We start from the raw sequence: 13,542 nt of genomic DNA, 5'->3' as shown, positions 1-13,542 counted from the left end.
AAAATCAGTAATTTTACTCGATAGCATGGGTTTAACAGCACCTACATACTAAATATGAGGTATGAATAACTGTAGCTTGCAAAGCCAGTTTTAAGACAATGCTGCTGGCCAGCAAACGCTAAACTTCTGGGATTCAACCAGTATACCACTACAACCATAAACTTTACAAAAAAGTGCATTATAAATATACACACATGCAGTCGTGTACAAAAAGCCATATACACAGTATGAATTTTTTCACTGTCTCTTAGAAACACAAAGACAGATGCATTTAAATTAAATTTCCTGCGCGGGTGAACATTACAGGTGCTTCTAAGACGACTTCAACCTAACCAGGCCAGCAGAGTGAATTAAAAATAGATTTACTATAATTTATACAACATCTTAATCTAGGATTACTATAATCACTTCTTTCATTACTCAGAGCAGTCTCAAGTGACCTGAAGAACATTTCACTGCTTTAACAAACAGTTTATGCATGCTGCATAAGAGAAAGCTGCTGATTCACATGCAATACCAAACAGGATCCTTCCAGGAGTGTCAGAAAAAAAAAAAACACATGCTAAAGCAACCAAATTAAATGTACTTGGTATTTTTTGTCTACAGTAGATGATAAATTAAAATGACTCCTGCAACCCAAGGGAAGTCTGGATACTATAATCTAAGGTTAAGACTGATTTATAAAAGATTCCTTATGAGTTTTTACTTGAGCAGGAGTAAAGAGTCACAGAACAGAACACAGAAGATAAAACCTTCTGGCTCAGCAACAAAATATGTTAAATTGTAATGAGATCCTTAAAAAAAAATCCATAGGCTTTTCTTTCTTTCCCTATGCCACTGTAAGTTTCAGTTGGATATCTGATTTACATCTGTTGCGCATTGTATAATCTGTAAACCAGCAGATCCATTTCAAGACACTTGACAGGGCCTGTTCATTAGCTATTTTGCAAAAAATAAAGATAAGGATTTCCAAGCAAAATCCTTCAAATGTGCATAATGAAGACAAGGGCATACCTGCAATGGTGTGCACGTTCTGGTTTGATACTACAGCACTTGGGACATTTGTAGATGACTTCGCCTGGCTTCAGCTGCAAACTCTCCATATATTCTTTAGTGGCATTCCCCTTGGGTACAGCCCCCTAAAATTAATGAAAGTGGGAGAGGAGAACACATCTTAAATTGGAAAAAAGAAAGCAGACTTTGCAGATCTGTCTCTTCAACAATTAATGAAGGCATTAAATGCAATTTTTTTTTCTTCTTTCGATTTATATGCCGCCCCCTTCCCAACAAAGGCGCAAGGGCGGGTTACAATAAGAAACCAAAGTAGTAATTTATAAAAGCGGAGAATAAACAAGACCACTAAACAACTGTAAAGACAACCAGAATATCAGCATGAGACAGAAACCATGAAACAATATCCCAGTCTAGCTTGGTTTGCTAAATGCCTGCCCAAATAGGAAGAAGCTCTTACAGTGTTTCTGAAAGATATCCAGGCTTGGGCTCTGGCAGGCTTTAATATTTTGTGAATTAATCCCATTGGAGCATGAACCTTATTTTTCTATTATGAAAACATACCACCCATCTCTGCAGATAGATTGTTTTCAAAAGAAGGTGGAATCTGTCAGACCAATATCCACATTCAGCTGTGCTTAAAGCAAAAGCTCTTTTGCAAATAAACATAAATCACACATCTCTAGTAAGGTTTTCCAACAGCTACATATGTAAAAAGAGGGCAGGGACATGAAGTTAAAAGGGAATACATTTTGTTACTTGCAAAAGCAAGCATTGCAGTCAGAATTCTTGCTTAAGGGTAAAATGATTTAGGTGAAAAACCTGGAAAAAGGACAGGGCTCCTTTTAGCTACATATAACAGGTTAACAGCCATGAGGCTCCATAATGGGGCCAATCAGTTTTAAGAGCTACCAGGATACTCTTATAGGTTGTAGACTTGTTTGAAAAGTTTTTAAATGTTTTTGCCCTCAAGGATTAATCGAACTGCTAACAATGGTATCAGAAGGATTTGTATGATTTTAATCAAGCAGGAGATGGCATCTATTTGTAAAAAGGGATGGGTCACATGGTAGAAACCCAAGTTGCAACTCTCCCTGCCCAGTTTTCCAAAAGTGTAGGGGATTTTGTTAAACTTTGAAATCCACTGCATCAGAGCATGCTAAAACTGTGTTTTGCAGAATCTGACAGGTCATCAGGGGTGTCACAAAGACTGGGGGCAATGGTAGAGTGGGCTGGGAGGTGATGCACTGCCAGCTTGGGTCTCACCTGACTCCATGTCAGTCTTTAAGACAGGGGTAGGGGCTTTGCAGCATAAGCGATATGAAGGGGCTCCATGACTTTAGGAAGTTTGAAAACTACCACTGTATCATAGTGATGATTTCCTGGATGGTGCAGAAGGAACAAGAGAAAGGATATTCTTTCAGGAGCCTTCACTTTCAACACTGGCAGATATTTTGATGCACATCGCTAAAATTAAGGACTAGTCTACATGGAGATGGCCTTGTGAAATATTTTAGGGTGTGAATTTATTCCATGCTATTTCTCTGTGTGGACATTTATTTCAGAGCATCTTTTTACAGCATAACCCTGAATTGCCAGAAGCGTTTAAGCTATCTTCCTATGTAGACAAGTCCCTAGCAATATGGTGGTATTATTCGGGCAATTTAAAGGAACTCTTCTGGACAGAAAACAGCTCTGCCAGATCTGAAGTAGGCACTTCTGCTCTTAGGAAGAATGTTTCCCTAACACACATCCATTTGCAAGCGTTTCATATTCTTAAAGCTTGTGTAAAACTCAAGCATTGTTCCAATCAACTGCAGAGCACATGCAAAAAATCTCAAGTTGCAGTTAAGTGGTGCTTCAAGTAAACCCATCAATGGGCACAGGCTGAAACAAGTTCTAATTACGCAATCATTCTGTGCTTCTCAAGTGTTTTTTTGGGTTTTTTCTTGTAGAAGACTGCTCTTGTTCAAACTAGACTAGCTGGAGAGGAATTAGAAGTGCAGATCACTTGAGCAGAGACTGCAGTAAAGTTAAGCCTTACAAAGTCATTGAGTTGTTTCTGCAAGAAACATTTACTATTTCATTAATTAATTAATTCAGAAGCTTAAGTATCAAAAATACTGTGTCCTGGCCAACTGGCAGAATAGGAAACCCAAATGAATACGAATATGGTCCATTCCAGTTATACACAGCTTGAGATTGTATTTACAATCTTATTCTGTAGAGAGCTTTTAAGGAAATTCTAGTAGACAAGGTAAAACTACTTTTATTTTTTTATTTATATAAAATAAATGAAGCAGTGAATACCTGTTAAAAGGATGGTAAAAAAGCTGTAAGCACTGCTCATGATGTTGCAACTCCAGTATGCTTCAATCCAGACCTTGAGATAATGGCCAACTCACCTTTAAGATGTTGCTGTTATTTGAGACGCATCAATAAACTTCTTACTAAGGATGACATTTTAAAATGGAAGCTAACTAGGCTCTAATTATCATACAAGAACTAATGCAGGAGTGGAATTTAATTTTTGACTGCTAGTGATGAGCACAATAGCTAAGAGGCCCTGTTATTAATATGGAAAGATAAGACCAGATCACCCAGATGGCCCCAAAACTACAGCTCTTAAATGTATTTAGATTTCATTCAAACTTTTATGGTAGTGAAACAGTAGCACTGAGCTTCTACAGGGAGAACCTATTTTACAGAACAAAGAACAAATACAAGTAAACCCCACTTAACATCATACATTCACAATGGTCATGTCTAAATCAGAATTTGATTTTAATAGTTAAGAATGCCAAAGCAATTTTAGATTTCCTCTATACATTCCATTATACACCAGTAGCTATACATAAGCTTTTACAAGTTAATGTTAAGCAATGTTACTGTGATAAAGTTTTGTTTAAAAGTAAATCTATTTTCCCAGATTTGTAGAAAGCAAGCCATTCCCTTCTACTACCCCCCCATCCCAACTCCGGTTTCTTGTTTCTTCACACAAAGTGCTATAAAACATCAATAGTTTAATTTTTATGCTTGTGTCTAATTAAAAATATGCTAACAAAAAATCATCTTATATGTATGGGAGAAAACCCATGAGTAATCCCAAGAGAACCCTTGGCCTACTTAAATTTTTGCTTTAAGAGATTACTGACAAGAAAATGAAACAGGCTCAAATTCTGGTATTTTTAAAGTTTGTTTTTACCAACAAGTCTTAGCAGCAGACAACATTTTGAAACATGCCTCGAGTCCACAGGTCTGAAAACCTTAACTTGTTCTGGTCTTTTAGAAAAATATCTGGTGATGTGATAAGACAGAAACTTTTTATAAAGCTTCCTACCTATATTTACAAAAGTAGGCAAAAAGGAAGAAGAGATACAAGACAGAATAACAGGGACTTAAATGATCTTCTGGAAAGAGCCAGAATGGCTAATCAGTGAAACTCCACTTCTCAATTGCCTTTCTCCTTGACCTGCAGTTTGCCTGTTAGCTCCCAATTGCTTTCCCCACAATTCATGACTTGTTTATGGTGCCATAAAAGAACAGAGTAAGGGTCTGTCCCCATTAATTGCAGACTTTTTTTAGTTGTAAATTGTTTAAACAGCAGGAGATAGACCCTCCGCTCTAAAAGAGTCCATCACTTTATTCTCTGCAACTAACTAAATGATTAAACTTCATGTCAAGGACTAATCGCACACTTACTGGATCAGTTAGCATGGTTCTCAGATGAGATGACAGAGCGAGCACTGCCAAGCAGTTAAAGAGAACACCATTGATCACAGAGTACCAAAAGTCTTTGGAAGGCAGCAACATGACAAAAGTCACTACGAAGTCTGCGTAGACTACCAGAAGCCATGTCATGATAGCGCAGACCATGCCACAGCCGTCGCGGATAAACCAAACCCTATCTGCCATGTCAGCCTCCGATGAAGATGAATCGTAGCTGTCATTTTCAGTGAGGAGAGGGTGGTGCTCAACATCACGGAATCTGTGCCCCGATGACTGCATGGTTTTCTGGACTTGCCCTGGAGGAAGATGGAAAGACCGGTTATACACAAGTAACTGTGAACACTGTATGCTGTTATCTTTACAACATGAAAGACACAAAGTCAAATGAGATTTGCAAGGCTGTGCATGGGGGGTTGGGTGGGGAAGGTTCACACTTTATGACTTCTGTAATGAAGGAGTTGCATTTTGAAGTCCATATCCACAATTTTGTAAGCAACATGTATTGAAAACTAACAGTATGATGGAATGGTTATGTACAGTTGTGGTCTATGCTTAGTTATATACATAATTTACAAAAGAATAAGGAAGTTTACACACTTGAGAGGCATGTGCACTACATGTTTTTAATGAAGCCTCCCTGAGTTTTTCTATGTTGTAGGAAGGCCAAAAGCTTGAATATTTTTTTTTATTCTTTTTGGTTTGTATTTCATATGATCAGAACAATACAGGGTTGATGGGGGACCTCTGAAAGTTATCTAATCCAACCGCTGCTCAAGGCAGAAATATCCCTGTTTCAAAAAACCCCAACAAAGGTAGGTCTAATCTGTACTTCAACACTTCCATTAATGGAGATCCCACAGACACTCAGGGTGATATGTTCCAGTAGTTAAGTACTAAAGTTTTTTTCAATTTTTAAAGTAAATTTTCTTTATTGTAATATATGTCAATTATGTCTAGTCCTGTCTGCTGTAGACACAAGGATCAACTGATTGGCTCTTCACAACCCCCCTTTTTCCTTTTGAAGACTTAGTCCAAAAAAGACTGACTGAGGATTTGATAAGTGCTAAATCTTCCAACCTTTCTTGATGACATGCTTTTTAGACCTCTAAAAAGTTTTGTCGTTGTCCTCTTCTTACGTGGTACCCAAACTGGACACAGTACTCTAGGTGAGACCATGCAAGTGTTAAGTACTTCCAAAGACTTCTGCACAACACTTTTTTCAAACCCATTCTAGCATGTAATTAGTTTTTTGTTTTTTTGTTTTTTAACAACAGTCCATTAACTCCTAATTCATCTTGTGACCCACTATAAACCCCAGACCTTTTTTTGCAGTACTGAAGCCTGACCAGTTGGCTCCATATTTTATATTTGCCAATTAAATTGTTCCTTTTCAAGTGCAGCAGAGAGCACTCGTCCTTACTGAATTTCATCCTATTTATTTCAGACCATGTTTTCCAATTTAATAAGGTTATTCTGAATCCTACTTTTGCCTCTGAAGTGTCTCTTACTCCACCCAGATTGATGTCCTCCAGAAATTTAGTAAGTATATACTTAAGTACACAGTGCAAATCATCCCTATTAACAAATAAGCAAATCAAAAAGAGCCTCTCCCTACCCCCTTTCTCCCATATTTGGTTTCTCCACCACCTGACTAAAAAAATTGTTCTCAACACAAATTAAAAACTCCCAGGATTATCTATGTAGTGTTGCGATATGTTTCCAGCAGATACAACAGTCATTAAAAGAGTCCTCCATTAACAAACAGCGCAGCACTGATTTTTCCCCCACCTCAACTTCCCAGTTGTCTGGAATTAAAATACTGTTAAAAATTTGAAAAGAACCATCTAACTATATTTCTGCAATGTGACACTGTACTTTAAGATGACAAACTGCAACCATTTTTTCTAATCTTAGAAAAGTGGTGGAAGGTTCCTGAATGAAAAAGCCAAGGGCAAGCAATTAGGCAGAGAGTAATGCCTGAAATCCTAAAAGAATGTCATTGTCTGTGCACAGAATTAAAGTAAGATACAGGTACCTATATCTAGATGGTATCTGACAATTGAAGTGGCATTACTCTGCACCAATTTTTAATACTCCTCCACTCCCTGGAAACAAAGTATTGTTAAGTTACCAAATGTTAGAATTAAGAATGAACAATAATTAGTAATACACAGACGTCATAACATGTGCTTTTTTCTTCATTCTTCTTAATGCCTAATTCTACCAAAATGCTACATACAGTTGGTTATTCCAAAACTAAATATATTTAAGTGACCTGTAAAGCTTCCTTTGCAGAAAAATATTCTGCACTTTATGGATAAGTAATTCCAAGTTCTCTAGCTGAGATTTAAACCTAAAAAAGTACTTAATGATTAAGCTTATACTGTTAAATAATTCACAAAAGTTTCATAGTTTCTAGGGTTGGAAGGGACCTGAGTAGATCATCTAGTCCGACCCCCTGCCATGGCAGGAAAGAGTACTGGGGTCAAACGACCCCAGCAAGGTGTACATCAAAATGGTATACGGTGCTCCAGAATGACGGCGTTGTACTGCTTTTAAAAAATGAGAACAACATTTTAAGATCACAGTTGACACATAATTTGCACAGATTTATATTAGGAGCTTGTATACACACAGGAATTGCACCAATTTAAAGGTGTGATGTTACACTGATTTAATTAAACTAGCAGATCTTTGTGCACAGAGGGAGCTTTGATTTAAAGTGATTAGCTATTTGATTAGAAAGGGGAGGAGCCAAGGGGATTAATTAATTTGATCCAAAATGACATTCCCATGGGGGAGGGGGGGATTCTATAGGTTATAAAGCAATTAGACATATTTTGCATAGTAAATTTACAAAAAAACCCCAACCCTGGAAAGTCACACCAGCAGCGTTAGAAACACCACTCTAAAGAAGCATGTTCAGCAGTTGTCTAATAATTTATTATTTACAAATCTCTTTTCTATTTAATATTCAGATTCCCTGTTTTTGTTTTCCAATACAGTTCACAGTGCATTGGAGTCCTTCACACTGCGGACCATGACTGATATCAAACCTTAACTTTTAGTACCTTGACAGTTGTTGGTTTTGTAACAACTTCAAGGTTAAATGTGGATTTTTGTAATCGGCATGTTTTTCTGTGGTTGATTTGCCATACACCATTTTCCTCCTTGCATTAAGATTTAGCTTCCTTCTCAGACCTGACTAGTACAGCAAAGTCCTCATTACACTACAACTTATGGCACCAGCTTGTTGAGTTGTTATATAGCTTCAGCAAAGCAATGGATAATGAGAGAAAGAGGAGAACAGGAAACTCCTCAGTACACTGATCTCAATGTGAATTAGCAGAGTTGGCTGGAAACTACGTAAGCTCACTGGGTGGAAAAATGCAATTTCACAAAAACAGATGTATTTGCAAAACACGTTTTCATGGTCAACAGGATATGCTCTCAGATTTAGGGTATATTTTCTAGCGGGAGGGATTTGTGACGTGCAGAGATCGAAAAGTAGTTTTATACCATTACGAAATTAGCATATTTCGTTTTTCATGAAATGAAAAGTTTTGGAGCGACTCTGCTGTCATTCCAACTTGGAACAAACACAAAATTCTAAATCTCAGAAAGATGCCATGAAACTGAACTGCTGTTTTCCACCCAGCTCTAATAGGTAAGTACAATCAAAGAATTAATGAATAAGAGGCAGATAATAGCTTAATGTAACTTATCAAGAATAGTGTGCAATCCTAGAAGGACACTCAACCCTAAAACCTTTATTGATTCTGTGCTATTAAAGGCCATGTTTGAGAGAAACTTGAAAGCATAATATTGATTGGTGGCAGCTAAGCAGTTGAGTCTTTTTTTCTACACTAATGGTAGCCTCCGTGTGACTGGTAAGATTTATGGCAGCATTAGGTTATATTCCAAGACCTTGAGTATACTTATTGCTTTACTAAGCCCAAGTGTTATCTAAAACACATAAATTTACTATTTAATTTATAAGGGGCTCACTTGGGATACCTTTCAAACAAAGTTTAGCAGAAAGTGTATGGAAGTTTATTTTGTTTGCAGGCTTGATAGCTCAAAATCAATTTAGACTGTTAATCTGGTCCTTTTCTCTAACTCCCAAACCCTACTGGTATATTAAACTCACTCATTTATGACACCAATGGCTCATCTATACTAAAGTTCAAGAGGTACTGAAGCTAGCTTGCGTACCAATAATCTAGACACACTAATGTATAGCATGGGATATGTTACCCAGCCAAAAAACAAGGAAGGTTGGCCAACACTGATCTCTGTGATGTCAGAGCTAGACTGCTACCACTGCCCAAGCAACTTAGCTGCCCTGCAACCAGGGTAAATTAAAAAAATGGATTTAAAAAAAATTAAATAGGATTTTGAAAGTTTTTAATTAATGGTTTGTTAATTTCTTGCATGCAGGAGGAGAAGTAGCAGAATAAGGAGTAGCACATGCAACAGAAAGGACCAATGCTGGGCTCAAGATAGTGTAGGAAAGTAACTACATTCTGCGCGCATCTACGCGAGAAGCTGAATGTGCGGTAGACTAATTCTGCTGTGCATGAATGTGGGAGGCAAAAACCATGCTAATGTGCAGTAGAATTAGTCTACTGTGCATTAGTGTCACAAAAAAGTGTGCGCTGGCACTACTGTGCAGTAGCGTGGATTACGGCGCATTAATGAACATGTAGACCTGCTAACTGTGGAGCACAGCCTAGTCTTGATTTCAACACCTGGAAACTAAAGGGAAAACTGCCATGATTGCAGGTTGCAAAAAAGACCCTATTTGAGAACACTTTCTCTTTTGCTACTGGGAAAAATAGAAATATATGCCACAGATAAACAGAACAATAAAAAGATGCAAGGTCTTGCAGTTTGAATGAAACATTATGAAAAATACTTCTTAGAAGGCAATGAACTTGAAGACTGTGATGCAGACACATCTGAGCTATCTGGATCACCTGGTTAGTAAGCTTACTATTTTTGAACCATTCTTAAGGATTGCTTACCATATATTGCAATGCTAGTAAATGATAAATTTAAGACAATAATGCTAGTTACCTTGAGTGGACTACTTTTGAATTTCAAAATGGCCATGTTCAAAATTAATGGATGGGCCAATCTGTGGGAGTATTTGTTGATTATACATTTTTAGTATTACCCATGCACTTCTGAAATGAGTTTTATTCCTCAGTGTAAGCAAATGCATAAGCCCTAGGTAAAGATAGCCTGTGCAAAATAAATTTTAAAAGCAATTTATAAATTTTAAAATAAAGATGTAATTTTTTTCAAGCTGTTTTGTATTCACAATGAAAAGGCTTTACCTAGAAGATAAACTTCATGGTTTATAGAATATTGTTCCCTATAGAACTGGTTTTGGAAAAATTATATGATTTAAACACTGGGTACAAAAACATCTGCTAGTCATTTTAGAAAAATTTCCTGTGTGACCTAAAATAATTGGTTTAATTTACTAACCACAGTTCATACTTCTAATACTATAAAAGCTAATATCAGTCTTTAATAAAATCAGCTGTAAATCTGCACCATGTTTTGATTTTAAAAAGTTTCTGTATCCAAAATATTAAAGTTAAACCTGAAGTGCTGGTTTTGTGCGCTTGATAAAATTCAAGTTGCCACCTTACTGCAGTTCAGTACAAATATGAGCAAAAAGCTAATCATCTAGTGAACATAATTTCACCATTTTATACTAGACTAAAATGTAGTATTTCTAATAAGTTAAGCTACATTTAAAAATAGTTTTTAACATATATAAATATATTTGTTTTTCTACCTAGGAGACGTATGTACAAAATCTACTGTAAAAAAGGTATTTAGTTGTAAATTGATGTGGTTTAATTGCTATATCAACCAAAGAAAACGCAGCTTTCTTTAAAAAAAAAAATGCAATTGGAAAGTTGATGAAAAAGAATTATTTAAATTGGGCCTTTGAAGGAAATCAGTGACTTCAATCCATCAAATATAGTTGCTGGCAGGATGGATTGATTAAAAATCACTATTTCCACACTGTGCAGTAAATACAAGCTGAAGTCATTATATTAATTTAATCTTAATAAGGTCTCAAAGCAATCCTCTTTAATTCAGGCTAATGGTTAAGCAAGAGGGGTTTTTTTGAACAAAAGTACCTTTTTCTTACTGAAATGCAGCATATAAAAATGCCCCTCTGCAAAATGACTCAAGATGTATGCATTCTAGAAAGTGCCTTATAAACCAGTGTTGCCTTCCCCACATTCAATCCTAAGCTAATCAGGAAAATAAAGTGCATTGGTCATTCAATATTTAGGCAGGTTCAAATGAATTCAATTTTGTGCTAATCAAAATGAAATCAGAAGCTTCTGAACGTGTATGCATTAAAATATCCTAGCATCATTCACCTGTACCAAATGGATTCACTGTGCTTTTCGTGACAAGCACCTCTCAGGATAAAGTTTTTAATCACAGGGGCACACAAGTTCTAAAGTTATAGGCAGATGAAATGACCGGCAGTTGACCATAAAATAAAGAAGAAAACCACAAAACCTTCCTGAAAAGCAAGAGTAAATGTCACATAAGGAAAAACTCTTTTCAGATACTCTTCCTTAAAGGCTTGTAAAAATTTTAGGCAACAAAGCTATCAGCTGAGCCTCAAGATGGTCTGAAAAACTGGTGACAATGCAAACTTTTATCAGCTGCCCAGCCACTAATATTATGTACTACATTAAAACTGGGAAGTTTAGCAGCCAAAAATGGCTTCAAGCAAGAACAATTTTGGAGCTTGCTTTCAGAGGCAAAATTCCAGTAGCAAACGAGAATAAAAAACTTAAAGGGGTTGTAATCAGAGCTGTCCAGAAATGTTCTGGTTGGAAAACTCTTTTCCAGCAGCAAATAATATTGAGAAAAATCAAAATTTTTCAAAGTCCATTAAGTGTCTCAAAGCAAAAGTTTCAAGTGACAAATGTTCATCAACCTTTCTTTTAATTCAAATCATTTAATGGTATCTACACTACTGCACAATATGAGATTAGGCCCTATTATTCACATCATGAGATAAATAGCAAGACAAAGAATTTTCAAAACCAAAGTTATGATTTCTTTTCCCACAAAGGGAGTTGTCTTAACTTTTTCAGAATTGACAAAACGAAAAAATCTGGAAATGCTTAATTCCTCCAAACAGGAGCAAAAATAAAATTTAAAAGTTACCAACATTTTCGATGCAATAGAAGTTCCAACTTTCAGCTAGCTCTACTTATAAACTGATGCAACTACTTCTTTCTGTCAAATCATCTGATATAGATATATATAGCAGATGATTTTTATATATATAAAAAAAAAAGAGAGAGAGAGAGAGAGAGATTTTAAATCAAAGCACGCTTTTAGCAGCACAAATCAAGCAAGTTATCATAAACCAAGAGAGACGAGCAGAAAATTTCCAAAACCAACAGACCTCACAGCCCCCAGGACCTCCAGACACATGCAAACTTTAGATCGATTCTTTCAGTAATTTAACTACTTTAGCTTTAGACAATGTCATTACTATAGTTCCTGTACTGGCTTCATTTAACAATTGTATTAAAAAGACAAATATAGCCTAGGATAAAGATACAGAGCAGTAGGAAAAAAAACCCATACCTTACAAATGCTGTATATGTTATTTTGACATTGTGCCCTTTCTTCAGGCTTCTAAGATGTACAGAATCATATCTGATATAATCTGAAAAGACATCATCAACGGACTGGTTAGTAATGCAGTGTCACTTCTGTGAAACAGTATAAAATAAAAATAATCTCATCCGATAGTACTTTGAAAGTGTCCTATATATAGTTACAGCAAGCAAACCTTTGGTTAAAAAGGGATTTTAGGACTGAACAAATAACTATGAAAACAGACAGACCCTCACAAGGGGAACTGTGAGATCTTCCTAGTGGAGGTACAGAATAAATAGTCTGCAGCTATTCAGATCTGCCATTTTTGTAAACAGGTGCAAACTTGAAACTTTACCGAGTGCCTGAATGACTACTCCTCTTAATTCACTTGTGAGGTTTTATTGCTGTCCAGTGAAAAGTTAAAATATAGTTTAAGGGCCTAGGCATCGAAAGAACAATCATCTTTGCTCAGTGTCCTTAAAGCTCCGATAAGGTATTGGTAAGTCTGGTACTGCAAACAAGGTAAGTTGTTGCTTTACGTAACTGTAGGGTAGGCTACTTAGCATGGCCAATGGTCCTTTTTTATATCATGCTGTTCCGTTTTGAAACCTTTGTCCAGTCCATTTCTAAATGAAGGCTGGACTGCAAAAAAAGTTCTGCTTTTCAGTTCATTGGTGGAAATACATATCGATCACTTGTCCTTGCAATTCTATTGGCTGTGCCTAGAGGTAGGGCAGTGCACAGCCTGAAGAAGCAGTGGTCTGAGCAGGGAGGGAGGTATCCTTGTGGTGACCCCACCCCTTGCTGCTGATTGGCCAAGGGGCCTGGTGGCTCTACCCCTCACCACTGACTGGCCAAGGCAGCGGCCCCACCCCTCACCACTGATTGGCCGAGGTGGCCAGTAGTCCCCCTCCCCTCTCCAAAGGGATGTCCTCTGTTCTGGGGATGCACCAATGACCACCCTAAGACTACTGTATAAATTTAGAGCTACAGTATTTCCTAATTTAATAATCAGACTCCCATGTGGTTAACTCAAAATAAACCCAGAATACTCTTGTACAAAGACTAAGTTAACAAAGTTCTCTTAACTCGAAGCAATGTCACGTGTGTTAATACAGTGCAACGGGGGGGGGGGGGGGG

The 13,542-nt window shown here is 36.9% G+C and overlaps 1 protein-coding gene across 1 annotated transcript in view; it reads right to left on the bottom strand.

Annotated features, from left to right (window-relative positions):
• Positions 1–13,542, bottom strand: part of ZDHHC7 (zinc finger DHHC-type containing 7) — a 45,759-nt gene that overhangs the window by 22,330 nt on the left and 9,887 nt on the right. The window contains exons 2-4 of the mRNA XM_019505451.1: positions 12,388–12,469; positions 4,714–5,036; positions 1,015–1,139 (exon numbers count right to left, since the gene is read on the bottom strand). Coding sequence (XP_019360996.1) covers positions 1,015–1,139; positions 4,714–5,019 — 431 coding nt within the window. The 5' untranslated portion in view covers positions 5,020–5,036; positions 12,388–12,469. The remainder of the gene's footprint in view (positions 1–1,014; positions 1,140–4,713; positions 5,037–12,387; positions 12,470–13,542) is intronic.

The sequence above is a fragment of the Gavialis gangeticus genome, unplaced genomic scaffold (genome assembly GCF_001723915.1).
Source record: "Gavialis gangeticus isolate Ggan-Ray unplaced genomic scaffold, GavGan_comp1, whole genome shotgun sequence".
NCBI classification, from domain to species: Eukaryota; Metazoa; Chordata; order Crocodylia; family Gavialidae; genus Gavialis; species Gavialis gangeticus.
This window is presented reverse-complemented; position numbering and strand designations above follow the sequence as displayed.